Source organism: Psammomys obesus, unplaced genomic scaffold (genome assembly GCF_907164565.1).
Source record: "Psammomys obesus unplaced genomic scaffold, mPsaObe1.curated_primary_1811, whole genome shotgun sequence".
NCBI classification, from domain to species: domain Eukaryota; kingdom Metazoa; phylum Chordata; class Mammalia; order Rodentia; family Muridae; genus Psammomys; species Psammomys obesus.
The window spans coordinates 6,304,484-6,318,647 of NW_026596240.1; the positions used below are offsets into that span (position 1 = coordinate 6,304,484).

At 35.8% G+C, this 14,164-nt stretch overlaps 1 protein-coding gene across 2 annotated transcripts in view; it reads right to left on the reverse strand.

The window, feature by feature from the left end:
• Ctnna2 (catenin alpha 2) overlaps nt 1-14,164 on the reverse strand; it is a 1,158,760-nt gene that overhangs the window by 26,014 nt on the left and 1,118,582 nt on the right. For both annotated transcript variants that reach the window (XM_055596488.1, XM_055596487.1), the window contains exon 17: nt 11,372-11,506. In XM_055596488.1, coding sequence (XP_055452463.1) covers nt 11,372-11,506 — 135 coding nt within the window. The remainder of the gene's footprint in view (nt 1-11,371; nt 11,507-14,164) is intronic.

Consider the following 14,164-nt stretch of genomic DNA (forward strand, 5'->3'; position numbering starts at 1 on the left):
TACATGTGTACTACAGTAAGTGCAACATAAAGTTATGCAAAGCTGGCAGGTTTCAGGACAATCTGCAACACAGAAGTTACTAAATTAAAATGAATGGTAGATTTAGCAGCATACTCAGCTTCAAAATTAATGTTGGAGATATTTAAAAGATGTCTTTAAAGAATGCAAAATGACACCAAAGAAAAAATTATCAAGTGTATACGCACAGGGAATTTTCCCACAGATGACTGTCTCCCTGAATGAGAAAAAGCAAGAATACTCTATGTATTTCCTTGCTGTATTTCCATTTTATTCAATTCTATGCATAAATTCAAATTCCTCATACAATATTGTTTATTTATGAGATATTGAAACTGATGACCCTACAAAGTTTTACTTTTAGTTTTTACATATTGAATCATTGATTTGTTGGCTTATCTTAGCTTTTTTAATAATTTGTAATATGCCATTGGTTTTAGATAATAAGCCTTGCCTGGTTTTTTCTATTATAGAGAATATACTGGTCAATTTGGAATATTATTTTTAAAATGATTCTGAAATCTTAGAAACTTGAGTTATCTCCCATGTTTCAAAACTGTAAAGGTCATGAAGATTAATGATGCAATTTCCCATAAACATCTTAAGATTTTTGACTACTCAATAAAGAAGTTACAATTCTACACCATTACAATAAAAGAACAAAAATTGATTTAAGTGGTTTTTAAATATGGAAATAGAACATACTGAAGTAGGACCATAATCTGTAAGTATCTTTTATCAGCTACCCATTGATATTTGGAAAATGGAAAATGTCTTCAGGAACCCAATGCAAAACTAGGCTGCATCAAAAAGATGCTCAGTAATACGCTGTGCTGACGCTTCAGGTGAATTTGATGTGACTGATTGTGAAAATGCTTGTAGTGATGGGATTAGTTAAAACAAGATAACTTGCTTTGATGCAGAATGTAATCCAAGGGTCTAGTCCATGTATAATGTTTATACAAACTACGTTTGACTTCAAACTAAGAATCTGTTGCATGCTTTCCATGATATTCCGACAAATGGATGGGGAATCTCTTCAGTATAAGACATAAAGTGATTTTAAGATGCCATGCAGGAGTTTCTATTGTTACAGTTACTATGTTATTTTCTGACCAAGGCATATAGGATGACTTTTAATTTCTTTGTATTAATGAATCCAATTTAAATTTTAATACGGGAGATTTACAAGAAACCACTGGAATGATAAGTTGTTTTAAAAAATGATCTGCAGATGCATTTAAAAACTAATTGAACATGAAAAACAACTAGGCCAGGGCCACACAACTTGGCCACAGTGTTATTATTGAAGAAAAGTACCTCAGGAAAAGAAGTATCTAAACAATCATAGAGGTATTGTTTGAATCCGTTCCTAGATAAAGGCAGAATTGCTTGATTTGCTTGTTTTATGGTACTATCTTATGTATGGAAATTAGAGCAGAAAAGAATAGATAGTCATTTTTTAAATGAGCCTGACTGGAACCACTCCAAGATAGTCACTTCCAGTGGCAAAATAGATTTGCTAAAGAAAATGGATGAATAAGGTTAGGACATAGGTCATACAGATTTGACAGAACATCTAACTCCAATTCCAGTCAACTTCATTATCAGCAAGAGATCTGCATAAATGAAGGTGTTCAAAGAAAAGTAATAAAATAAGATACAGTATTGATGATGGAAGATTAAAAGGCTAAATTAAGAAAGCTTGCCTTCTAGGAAGTAGGATTAAGATGAAAGATTTGAAACAGTTTTATTGCCTAAAAGGAAAGTGACTGTTCAAGATTAGAGTAAGATGATGTGTTCTGAAGCAGTTCAGGAAATCTGAAATGAGAAAGCTTGATATTGCCCATCCAAAAGCCTTCACTGTTTTTAAGATACATGGACTATAATGTGTACATATTTCTCTTCTAAGGGCTCTGATCAAACCCATATTTCATAAATCACTTAAATTAGGTTGGGGAAAGCACTTGACAAAATAATCTATAAGGACAGACAACAGTAAGTGAAACATTTTCATTTCCAGGATGCAGTAAACCAAGAGAATGGTGAAGACACAGAGGTAGTCATCCAGCGATGCCAGCCATTCTAACAAGGAATCCCAAACAGCTCAGAAAGCTGAGAAACTATATACGAAAAGTACAGAAAACATATCTAATAAACATAGTAGACAAAAAGCATCCTCCATGGTAATTATTTGCTAGCAGAGTCTAAGAAGCTTGGAATGACTTGAGTCGACTTATGCTTTCTGCTTGATATTCACATAGTACAAGTGTGGCATAATCAATGGATGCTGAATTCAAGGAATCAGAACCTATCCATGTGGATGAGAAATAAATGCAGTTCTTTGGATCCTTATCACTGGATATTAAGGTTATTTTGACACATGTTCCATATAAAAGCCATCCCTACAGGCTCATATATATCACTACCACTGATCACTCTGATCAGAAGTTAAGAAATCTTCCCTACAAAATGAGGTATCCCAGGAAAACTTTCAACTCAAAATCGTGAAGACTGGCACAAAAACTGATCCTTCTTAGAGAACTATTGTTTTCAGAACTTTACCATATCTAGAACCGGAAAGAAACCCTCTTGTCAGCATTGCTACATTCTTGGACATTTTTTGGTAATGGAAAAAATACACAAAATCAACAATGGAATCTCCATCTTTAGTATATGGCTTAACATAGTCTGTTTTATCTATTTAATATTTATATCAACTTTGTAAAATATTTTATCTGTTTTTTTCAATATTTTTCTTCAGTCTAGATGATTTGCTAGGGACAATCAAAGTAGAGATGAGAGAAGAAAACTACAATAGATTAGCAATGAAGTATAGACTAGTTGTAAACATAAGTCAATTGTAACTGTAGCTAACACTAATGAATCCCATAATACAGGGATTCCAGAAACCCAGGATTATATTTCTATGTACTTTATTCACTGAATGCTTTGACCTCTCAACAATATTTGGTTCATGGTCAGGGAGTAAGTACACATGAAACTGCTCTTACATATTAAAAATTGTTTAAAAGGTTTCCTTTACAATGCTTATCTAAGCATTATTTTAAACTTTTTTCACTTAACAATTACAGGAGAAGACATAAAGAAGCAAACTATATCGTTATGTTTATTATTATTACAATTTATTCACTTTGTATCCAGGGTGTAGCCCCCTCCCTCATCTCCTCCCAATCCCACCCTTCCTTCCTCTTCCTCCTCTATCCCTCTATCCTTAGTTCACTGATAGGGGAAGGCCTCCTTTCCTACTGGCTGACCCTAGCCTATAAGGTCCCATCAGGACTGCCTGAATCATCATCTTCTGTGGTCTGGCTAGGTTGCCCCACCAGGGAGAATTGGTCAAGGAGCAGACAGCTGAGTTTATGTCAGAGACTGTCTCTTCTCTCCTTAGGAGAGAACCCACACGGAGACTGAGCTGTCTATGGGTTTCATCTGAGCAGGGGGATATATGTTCGCTCTATATATGGTCCTTGGTTGATACATCAGCCTCTGCAGTACTCCCTGGTGAGACTATTTTTAACTTTTTTTGTGTGCTAAATACCAAAAAACAAGACCCTGAGTTTGCTACACAAATGCTATTTCACTGAGCTAAAATCCTCAAGTCTTACTTAAAAGTATTACTTTAAATATTTACAATAATAAAAGATCTTGGGATAGAACCTTAAAAAGCTATCACATGTAAAACAGTGGTCAAGATTAGAATATTGCTTATATTAACACTTTATAAGGCAGTATTATTTCCAAAGGCTTTTCTAAACTTCACAGATATTTCAAGATAAAGCCAATTATCTCCCTTCTTTCAGCTAATTCCATGTATACAGTTTCTAAGTTTTTACAAGGTATTATTGTTAATTGGTTGCCAAATAATTCTCAGAATATCAACTGAAATCTAAAGCATTAGTTGATAATAGATTAAGGTGTTAATTATTTGCTTTCCTCCTTTTAATTAGAGGCTCTCACAACTTTGAAAAAAAAACATCTTATTCTCAAAAGAATAAGTGGTGATGCTTATAATTCTGGGACTAATGCATTCTTTTTAAAGCCCTTAACCCTTTCTAATCTTATAAACAATAAGGTCTTTGTAATAATTTCTTTTAATTGTCAATTTGATAGGATATAGAATCATATGGGAAATGGGCCTCTGGTCATGCTAGTGGGAAATTTTCTTGACTTTTGTTAATTGACATAGCAAGACCCATTTTGATCATGTATGGGACTATACCCAGGGCAGAGGGTCCAGCAAAGCATAACTGAAGAAAGTGAGCATTATCATACTGCTTTCCTTCTGTAGACACAGAGTGATCAGCTTTCTCAAGCTCCTGTGTCCCTGATTCTCCCAACACGATGATTTGTACTCTGGATCTGTGATATATAATAAATCTTTCACTTAAAATGGCTTTTTGTCGTGGTATTTTAATTCCCAACAACAGAAAATGAAACCAATATAAACTGCCCAAACAAAACTAAAGATAACTCATTAGCCCTATGCAAGTATAGATGATGTCACCAAATGAATATGGTAAGGAGATCAAATACAGCTCAGTCATAAACATGCCCAGGTAACCTAAGTCATTTATTTGATTCATGTTCTGGCTTTCCCAGAGAGAGAGTCTTTTTCTTCTTTTCAGATAAGTATGCTGAAACATAGTCCTTTTGTACATGTAAAATAACACAGGACATTCACTTTGTTTCACTCTATCCTATTTATGAGTAATTTCTTTCAGTAGGCAGTATGGTGGTTTGGATGAAAAAGTCCCTAATAGTATTTGAGTGCTTTGTCCACAGTTGGTAGTACTGTTTGGAGAAGTAATAGAACCTTCTTACACTTAGGACATTACTGGTAGAATCTTTGAGGGTATGTCACCTTACCCCACTTTCGGTTTATTTTCAATCCCATATCATGCTGACATGCCTTCTGGAACATCATAGACTCTCTCCCTCATATTGCTCTAGGTCATGGTATTTTATTACAGAAACAAAGAAGCAAATGAGAGCAAATAGAACTGAGCCCATAGGTAAGTTGACAGTGCCATTAAGAGTACGTAACTGAAGAGCCTTTTGGTGGACCTGTGTCCAATCATTCTTCGTTCAGGGCTGCTTGAATTTAGATAATATACAGAGCAACTGCTCACCCAGATCTCTATATTGAGACCTATGGAGAATTTTTACTTTTCTATTAAAATTTTAATTCCCTGTTTCTTTGAAAATATAAGTTTAATCAAGTTATATGTCATGTTTATGCCCTTGGGAGGATGCATTTTTATTTAAAAAAAATTAATAGTAACTAGTCCTAGAGAATTTGTGGATAAAAATCAATACCTTGAATGAACTGGTATAAATATGAGTATAAAACATAATGAAGGAATCAGAATGTAAGTACACGTTGCAGTTTTGCCATCATAATAGATTAGAGCTGAGGCTTTGGGGACAAAATTTACATCTTGTGGCAACTCACCAATAATATGTGTCCTAAGAATTGTTTCCATTTTGTAGCTGATACAGACCCATTTTATTTTCTTACCATTGCACAGTACATACTCCCCAGTGCAGATTTATTAGTTGGAATTATTCTCCGTAGACACTGAGACTGTTTGTAGATCAAGGAATATAGGTCCTTTAAGCCTGAATACTTAATGACCCACTGCCTTGAAGATCAGAAGAAAATTCTTCTGAATTGCTGTGAATTTCTTTAAAGCATATTCTTTTGTTCAAAAGAAACACAGAAATGTTCTCTAACTCCATGTGGAAATAGCTAGCAATTTAGATTTTCCCCCATTATGGTATGATTCGATCACTGGAGATAATCAAGAATCAACTATAGCTAGAATCAGCAGATATTTTAAAAACTCCAAAAAAGGAGATGTTTAAAGAACGATTCTGCACAATTAGATATAATGGTTGTGCCAAGGACTATTTCATCTCATTACAAGATACTCGGATATTATTGTTTTGTAATATTAAGGAGATACAGTCTTGCTTTCAAATAAGATCTCATCCTTATCTCAACTAGACATATATTCACACACAGGCATATATATGCACATATATATATATATATACACATACACACTGCATTGCAAGTTTTCTTTTTTTATAAATTGCTTTAGATCAGATCATACATACCAGCCATTAGACTCTTGCATATGGAAGAAAAGGAAAATATGAAATATTTTGGGTTTTTTCTGTAGATTGGTAGAGTGATAGAAGATAGATAGGTAGGTAGATAGATAGATAGATGAGAGACATAAATATATCTGTATTTCCATTCTATTGTCAAGACTGGTTTTAAAAGTGTTAGTTTACAGTATTTTAAAGAATATTATTCATAGAGCACCATGAGTATTCATTTTCATCTTGCACCTGAATTTTTTAAATGTATAATGTAAAATATGCACAATAGGAATGATTTGTACTGGGCCAGTGAGATGGTCAGCAATAAACATGCAACCACACAAGTCTGGTCAACTGAGTTCGATCCCCAGAACCCACTTAAAAGTTCAAAAGAGAGAACCAGCTCCACAAAATTGACCTCTGATCTCCAAGTGTTTGCTGTGGTACACATACCACCATCCCACACAGGACGATAATAACTTGTAACTGTTTCCTTATACTCTATACTTATAGATGAGTGCAGTTCTCAGACCTCATCAGGTAAGTTTCCTTGGACTGTGGTTTACCCCCGAATTTCACAACTGATGAAACAGCAGAGAAAAAATATCAATGGAGGACTCAGCTACAAATGAAACATCTATGTCACAGCTTCTTGCAAGTCTCAGAGGCCATCTTAGAAGTGAAATTGTGTCTTATGGACATGGCAAGATGATTACATTCATGCACTCAGCTGCTGTGGTTTGCCTGTAGGAGCCTTGTACAAGATCCAGCCAGTCAACATTCCAGTGTGGTGCAGAAATCTCCTCAAGAACCCCACCCCTAACTGAGTAACTGTTACTAGGTGGTGGCTTCTGAAGGAGGAAGAATTTGTCTAAAGGAGTGACCTGTGGTAGGCTGACCATACTCTCCTGAAAGACCCCACACCTATTCATTTACAACACAATGTAGACTAAGAAGGCTTTTAAAAAAGAAGAAAGAAAGAAAAGGATGTAAGGTCTGAGGCTCAGTGGTTAATTTAAGGTGGGTTAAGTTCACCACACCTACGTGGTAGCTCACAACTGTAATTCTAGTGCTACTAGCTCAGATACTGTCTTCTATCCTTCACAAACAATGGCCAAGAAAGAAAGGTACAGACATACATGTATATATATATATATATAAATTTTATATGTTTATTTTTTATAGTCTTCTTTTGAGGGGGCAGTTCAGGACAGGTTTTGTCTGTGTAGCTCTGGCTGTCTTGGAACTTACTCTGTATACAAAGTTGGCCACAGATTCACAGAGATCTGCCTGCCTCTCCCTCCTAAGTGCTGAGTTTAAAGGCATGCACCACAACTGTCCAGCTTGCTGCTTTTTGTTTTAAGATGATAACTGGGGAAGAAATATGGAGGTTGAGGCTAGATTTGTGAGGAGTTAGTGAATATGATCAAAATGCATAAAATTCTCAAATAAATAATGCTACTTTTTTTTTCCTTTTTGCAATTCTCTCCACATGGTTCAAGGTCATGACCACTCTGGACTCTCAGATGTGTCTGACTCTGGCTATCCTCTTCCACATATCTATAATAACCTTTCTCTACAATACGTAAGAGTAGTCATATCCTTTCTTTTCCTTTTTATTTCTTTTTTCTTTATTCATCTAGTTGCAGTTACCAACCTTAAAACACCTTTTTAGATGCTAAAACACTTTCATGGAGAGAGGGGCTTTTAGGGGTGGGGGAGGAGAAACTCGGGTTGAGATTTATTATATGAGAGAAAACCATTTTCAATTTAAAAAATGAAATAATCAAAAATAACATTGACTTTTTTTAAAAAAACTTTGGCTCAAGGGTCTGAAGAGGTGGCTCAGTTCTATCTCCAGCATCGTGTGAAAAGCCCAGCACTTGGCTTTGTGCCTGTAACACAGCAAAGAAGGATACAGAGACAGGCGAATTTCTGAAGCTCCTTGGTGGACCACTAAGCCTAGCCAAATCAATGAGCTTCAGTGTCACTGACACTTTCTCAAAAATAAAGGTGGAAAGTGACCATGAAAAGACACCCACTGTGGACCTCTCTCCATATGGCTGTGCAGACATGTGCACTAACACCCACATGTACACGTGCACAACACTAACAGGTACATATACCACTATATGCACACCCACTTCAAAAAGACCAAAAGTACACGTTGGCTCAACTCCCCTCCCACAATGATAGGATGCTATCACATTTAACAGACTTTTACCTATACTAAGCTCGTTTGGTACCCAGTGATAATGTTTCCCCTTCCCTCCATCCTTTTTCTTCTTGCCTTATGCTTGTTTCATTTTGTCTTTTATTTCTTTCTCTAAACTGAATTAGAACTTTAAACAACACTGAATTAAACAAGGCTAGCTCATATTCAAACTGGCTAATCTCTTGATCCACTCCTTTTTTGCCATAATATTTTTTTATCATTCTGTTCATTTAAAAATTGGTAAGTTATTATATTTATAACCAAGCTGAATTTATTGGCTTACAAATTCATCTACTACTTTGAAACTTAATAAGAACTGCACCATTAGGTTGCTCAGAATTGTATAAGACAACATAAAAAATAAATACCAGGCAGAAAATGAGTGCTTCTCAAACAGCTGTAAGGATAAATTTCCAAAGACATACATCTTGGATTACTTCATTTCTGTAATTTCTGTCATGACTCAGAGATGTTATACCTATTCTGTCCCGAGACTAGTTGAGTTTTCTTTCTCCACCATTTCAAGCAAACATGTAACAGGTAAGTTCCAGTGTATGCACATAGAATCACATAAAACACCAATATGCTGACATAGTACATACGTGTGTATGTGTTATTTTAACCTGTGTTCACCATGGAAACATAAAACATGGCTTGTGTTTTGCTTTTAAACTCAAATCATTTTTCTTGGCAACTGAAGATAATCTATCCAAATCTCTGTTGATTTTGCAGAGACTTTGGCTTCCTTTCGGTTTTCATATATTTCAAAGAAAAAGCCACATTGATAAACTCTATGGAGAAACAAGCAAGAAGCTTCAAGTATCTCCTTTCTTTGCATATATGTGAAACTATAGTGACCTCTACCAAAAAAAAAAAAAAAAAAAAGTAGCAACTTCACCACAATGGAGAACAAATTAAATGTGGCACTCAACGCTAGTGGAATTTTCTTGGCAAAATAATTGAAAATTTCTGTGTATGGGGTCTCATATCCTTGACTTTCTGAACATTGAAGGCAGTCATTGGTGGCTATTTTGCACAATAGATATATTGCTTTCCAACTTTTCTCCATTTTGGCTATCAGTGAAAAGGGATGAGGACTCGTATGAAAGCAGAAGTGGGGAAGACAGCAGGCTACAGATGCAGATGTGGTACCACAGAGCAGTCAAGCTTGAAAATAAAAGCAATGAGGTGGCCCCAAGCAGGACCATACCTGAGCAGCATGACAGCCAATGTTCATAATGCACTTGATTCTGAATTATCACCAAGTTAAACAGCATTCCTCTATAAGAAGCCTTCTTCCATGCAAGGATTTATGAACTTTTCCACTAAGTCTCAAGGAAAGAAACAGGCTTCTTGATGGTGTTCTCAATCTCAAACACCTCCGCAAATGCCAACAGTGTGAGTGATTCAAAGCCATGACGGTTTGAACTACATCTACATAACGAAAGGACAATGGAAATGAAGCTCTGCAGATGGTGACAGACAATGAGTACTGAGGAATTGATGGACAGCAGCTCTGCCAGGGGAAATATTTGCCCGGATGAGTTTGATGGAGTCTGAGATCCACAAGGATACACTGAGCATCCATGTCAATCATAAGATTTGGAAAGTAACAAATGGAAGCACATGAAGTAAGCTGAACAAAAAGCACTCAGTTTCACAGGTGCTATGGACAAATGGGTACAAAAGCAGAGTGGTATGAAAAACTGTACCATCACGGCTGAAGATCAGAAAGGAAGCAAGGGAGATGCAATGTTTTGATCACTTCTTGGCGAGAGAGAATTGATCATCACCAGATAGACAGAAGGACACACTGCAAGACAGATAGCTCTTGGTTGTGGAAGAATGTTGAAGCAGGATCACTTTGGAAATGCAAAGAGGTGATGGTACTTTAGGAAGAGGCACAAAATAGCCAACTGACTGAGCCCTAAGGTTGGACTGCATGGAACAGACTTTCCAGATGGGACCTCCATGCCAGCCAGACCAGCTCTTTCCCCAGCTATGTTTTCAGTAAGGCAAGCCACACAGGATAGAAACACTTGGGACTGAGGATGGTTTATACTAATCCACATAACTACAAAACTACAGAGTTTTGACTTTCCAAGACAACAGAAATGATTTCAGAAGGAATTGAACATTTTCTCACATTCATCATGTTGATAGGGTTATGTTCCTGCTCAGTCTGCAGGTACAGTGGCTGCATCTCAGGTAGCTGGGAAAAGAACTAAAGGTGGCACAGCCACACTTTGGAACTTGCAAATCATTAAAACAAATGGCACCCTGTGTAGAGAGAAAGGGGATGGTGGAAAAGAAGAAGCCAAGGTGAAGAGCCTCAACACAAACATTTGGAATCTTGCCAAGAAATCCTGATTCTACTAAACATTCCTTGAACTTCTTACTTCTATGCTTTGATGGAAATGGTTCAAATAATTATATTTTATGAAAAGGTAAATATTAGGGAGATCTATCAAAGAATATATAATCGTGTTTGATAACTATGTAGGGTTTTGGCAACAGCACATCCACCTGTATTAAATTGAAACAATTGACTGACAAGGGTTACTGATAACCTAGTATGCATTGGAACCTGATAAATGTCTCACATCTCTTACATGTGAACCTGGTCCACACTTAGAGAGGCTGGCTCCTGAAAAGAGAATGAAAATTACCAGCACTAACAAAGGGGAAGCCGACTCACAATGAGTAAATATGCAAAAGCCCCCAATAATTAGAATAGTCACAGCTTGGCAATGAGTTTCCAGACTATGAAATTAGTTTTCTTGTGAAGAATGGAGATTGTACAAGGCTAGTATAAACATGGGGTAATTGGAAAATCAAATTGCTCTTTGTGAGCTATTGTAAGGTCTGGAATAATGGTGATAACATTTTTTTTTAAGCTGTGAATCACTGTCGTTCAGTGTTTTCAACAGTACTGTTGCCAAGAATGCTTGCCTTGGAAGCACAACAGTAGGCATACGACATTGTGAAGCCAAAATCTCAGCTTACCCCTGACACAATGAGCTCTCCTCCTAGATTCTGAACTTCCGCCTTCACCTTACTGCAGATGTTAAGCTGATGGCAGTACAAGGCAATCCGTTGAAGGTAGGCTAATAAATCCTGCTTACATGCTGAATCAGGACACTGTAAAACAGCCCCCCAAAAAGTGGTATCAATTAATAAGTACTCTTCAATTTTTAACACTTATGGTTTAAAACGTTTTAGTGTCACATACTTAATTACATTCATTCTACTTCACTTTTCCATAATGCATTGGACAAATGCCACAGGCGATGGTTTCAAGTGGTTAGCTCCACTTTGATAAAACTTTACCCATGAACTCTCCACTGCTATGGTTGCATAGGACCTGCACAGTACCACATGAATCAACATTCCAGCATGGGTTGGGGAAGGGCTCACAGGGTCTTAATCCTAGTTGAAGAACTACAGATGGTCCAGGTCTGCTGTAAGGAGAATCAGATTTTGAATGACAGGCTGCACCCACGCTACAACAGTCAAACTACAACCGTGTACATATATGGACAAGACTAATTGGAGCCAGTAGGATATATAAATATATATAAGAGTACATACATTTGAAAAGAGGAATAGGAGCACATGGAATGATGTAGAAGTTTGGGGAAAGAGATATATCATTTAAAATGCATTATATTAAAATACGAAAATTTAAAAAAATTATATGTAACAAATTAACCTTGTAAAAGGGAAAGGCAGGCTTGTAAAGGTTTACAAAATCTTATTGGGATATCTGCATTACCTGAGACTATTTCGTTAGCTATCTTTTATACTCATGAAAATTATTATCCTATGGCTTTTTTTCTTTCTGGTTTTCTTCCACTTTCTCAACATAAAGAAACACAGATATAAAAGAATGGATACCAGAAGCCCAAAACTCTTGTGACAATCTGTTCCAAACCATGGGGACCATTTAAATTCAATTATTTGGACATAATAACTGTTTCTTTTCATTTTGGAAGGAGTTCCCCAATTCACTAAGTTTATACACTTTATTGATTTTCTCTGCTTATTAAAAATTTTAGCAACATGCTAAACTCTTCAAACAAGAGACTCTCAAATAGATTGTAGCCCTTGTAAGAAGAGAATCTGATAGGCTATATTTGAAGTTAGTTGAAATGCCCTGTAAATATCGCAACAGAGCCCTTCAGCCAGAGTTAGTTTTCTTGGGAGATTAACCTGCATTGTAATTTAAGTAGGTAGATATCCATTATGTGCACATGGAGTTTGACTACCCACTTCTGTAGATATTTCCAATATCTCTCTAAAACTTTCTGAGGCTTCTAAGCCAATGGGTACTGAGTAACTACAATATATTTTTGTTCCTATCAAATGTTCAGCTTGAGATGTTTCCAGGTCTTTGTTCTGGCTCAATTTGGTATTTTTAAAGTTATATATACACATTCATATATATTTAATATGCAATTATTAATTATATATAATATATGTGTGTATGTATATATGTACTCTTGTATGTATGTATGTATGTATGACATAAGAACCAAGAGCCAAACTTGAAGCATCTTATTTAACACAGAAGTATGGAACTATGGTGTAGTTCAGTGGTTATAGTCAGATAACATGCATAAGACACTTGTCATAAAATAACACAGTGTAAGAGTAGGGGAGAAAGACTGACCTAACTTTTCTGTAAGCTACGAGAAGAGAATTCTTTCAATAACATGTGGAGTTATTTGACTAACCACTTACTCCACAAAAATAAATAAATACATACATAAATACATAAATAAATAAAAGAATTTCTTTTATACGTAACGCCTACTATTGTGATGTTTTTCGCTAAATGCATTTATCAAGAAAACATCCCACAGAGACTGTTTTTGGCTTTCTACAAGTACTTAATACTGTAATATTTATCCTACTCCAGAGACCCATATACTGGAAGGAATTAACTTTAAAATGATATCTCCCCAGAGGGCTGACAAAGCTTTCAATACAAATACCTTGCAGCAAATTAAACCAAGAGTTCTATCTCAATGGAACAGTAATTAAAAATGCAGTGGTCCGTAAAGCATTTATATTGCATGCGTATCTCAAATCTTCATAAAAATATTTTCATGCAAAATGAAAGCAACCAATCCAGTCTTTGGTAATACTCTGTTCAATTATTTAAAATGAACTAGTTAAAACATATTTTTAAAAGCAACCAGAATTTTAAAAATAAACACCCTGTTTAGATAAAACATTAAAAAAATTCCAGATATGTCATAGATAATGACTATAAATATATCACAAAGATATAAGAACATTTTTCATCTGTTTACCTCACAAATCATGGTTAATATCACGCAAATGCTCTTATCTCCTAATCTAGAAATAAGTAAATATTTAATGTTCTCTTTCCTCTCTCCCTCTTCCTCCATCTCTCTTCCTTCCTCCCTCCCTCTCTCTTTTTCTCTCTCTCTGTGCATGTGTAAGATTGTGTGTGTATTCCTATTATATTTACTAAATATCAAAAGTGTTTAGGGAAACAATTAAGATCCTAAACTATTAAAAAAAGCAGGAATAAAAATTGGTACTACAGAATTTTATGCACCAAAATATACTTATTTTACAACCTGGGGTACTAAATATTTAATGGAAAAGCTTTTCAAACACCATTCAATTTTTACTCCCCCCTAAAAAAATTCTTCCTGAGAAGACATAGAGTCACTCATTCATCTCTCCTGGCTCCACACATCCCAATACCCACCAACATTTGCAGACCAAGTCCCAATGACTTTTCCTTGGTGGCTATCTTTGTTT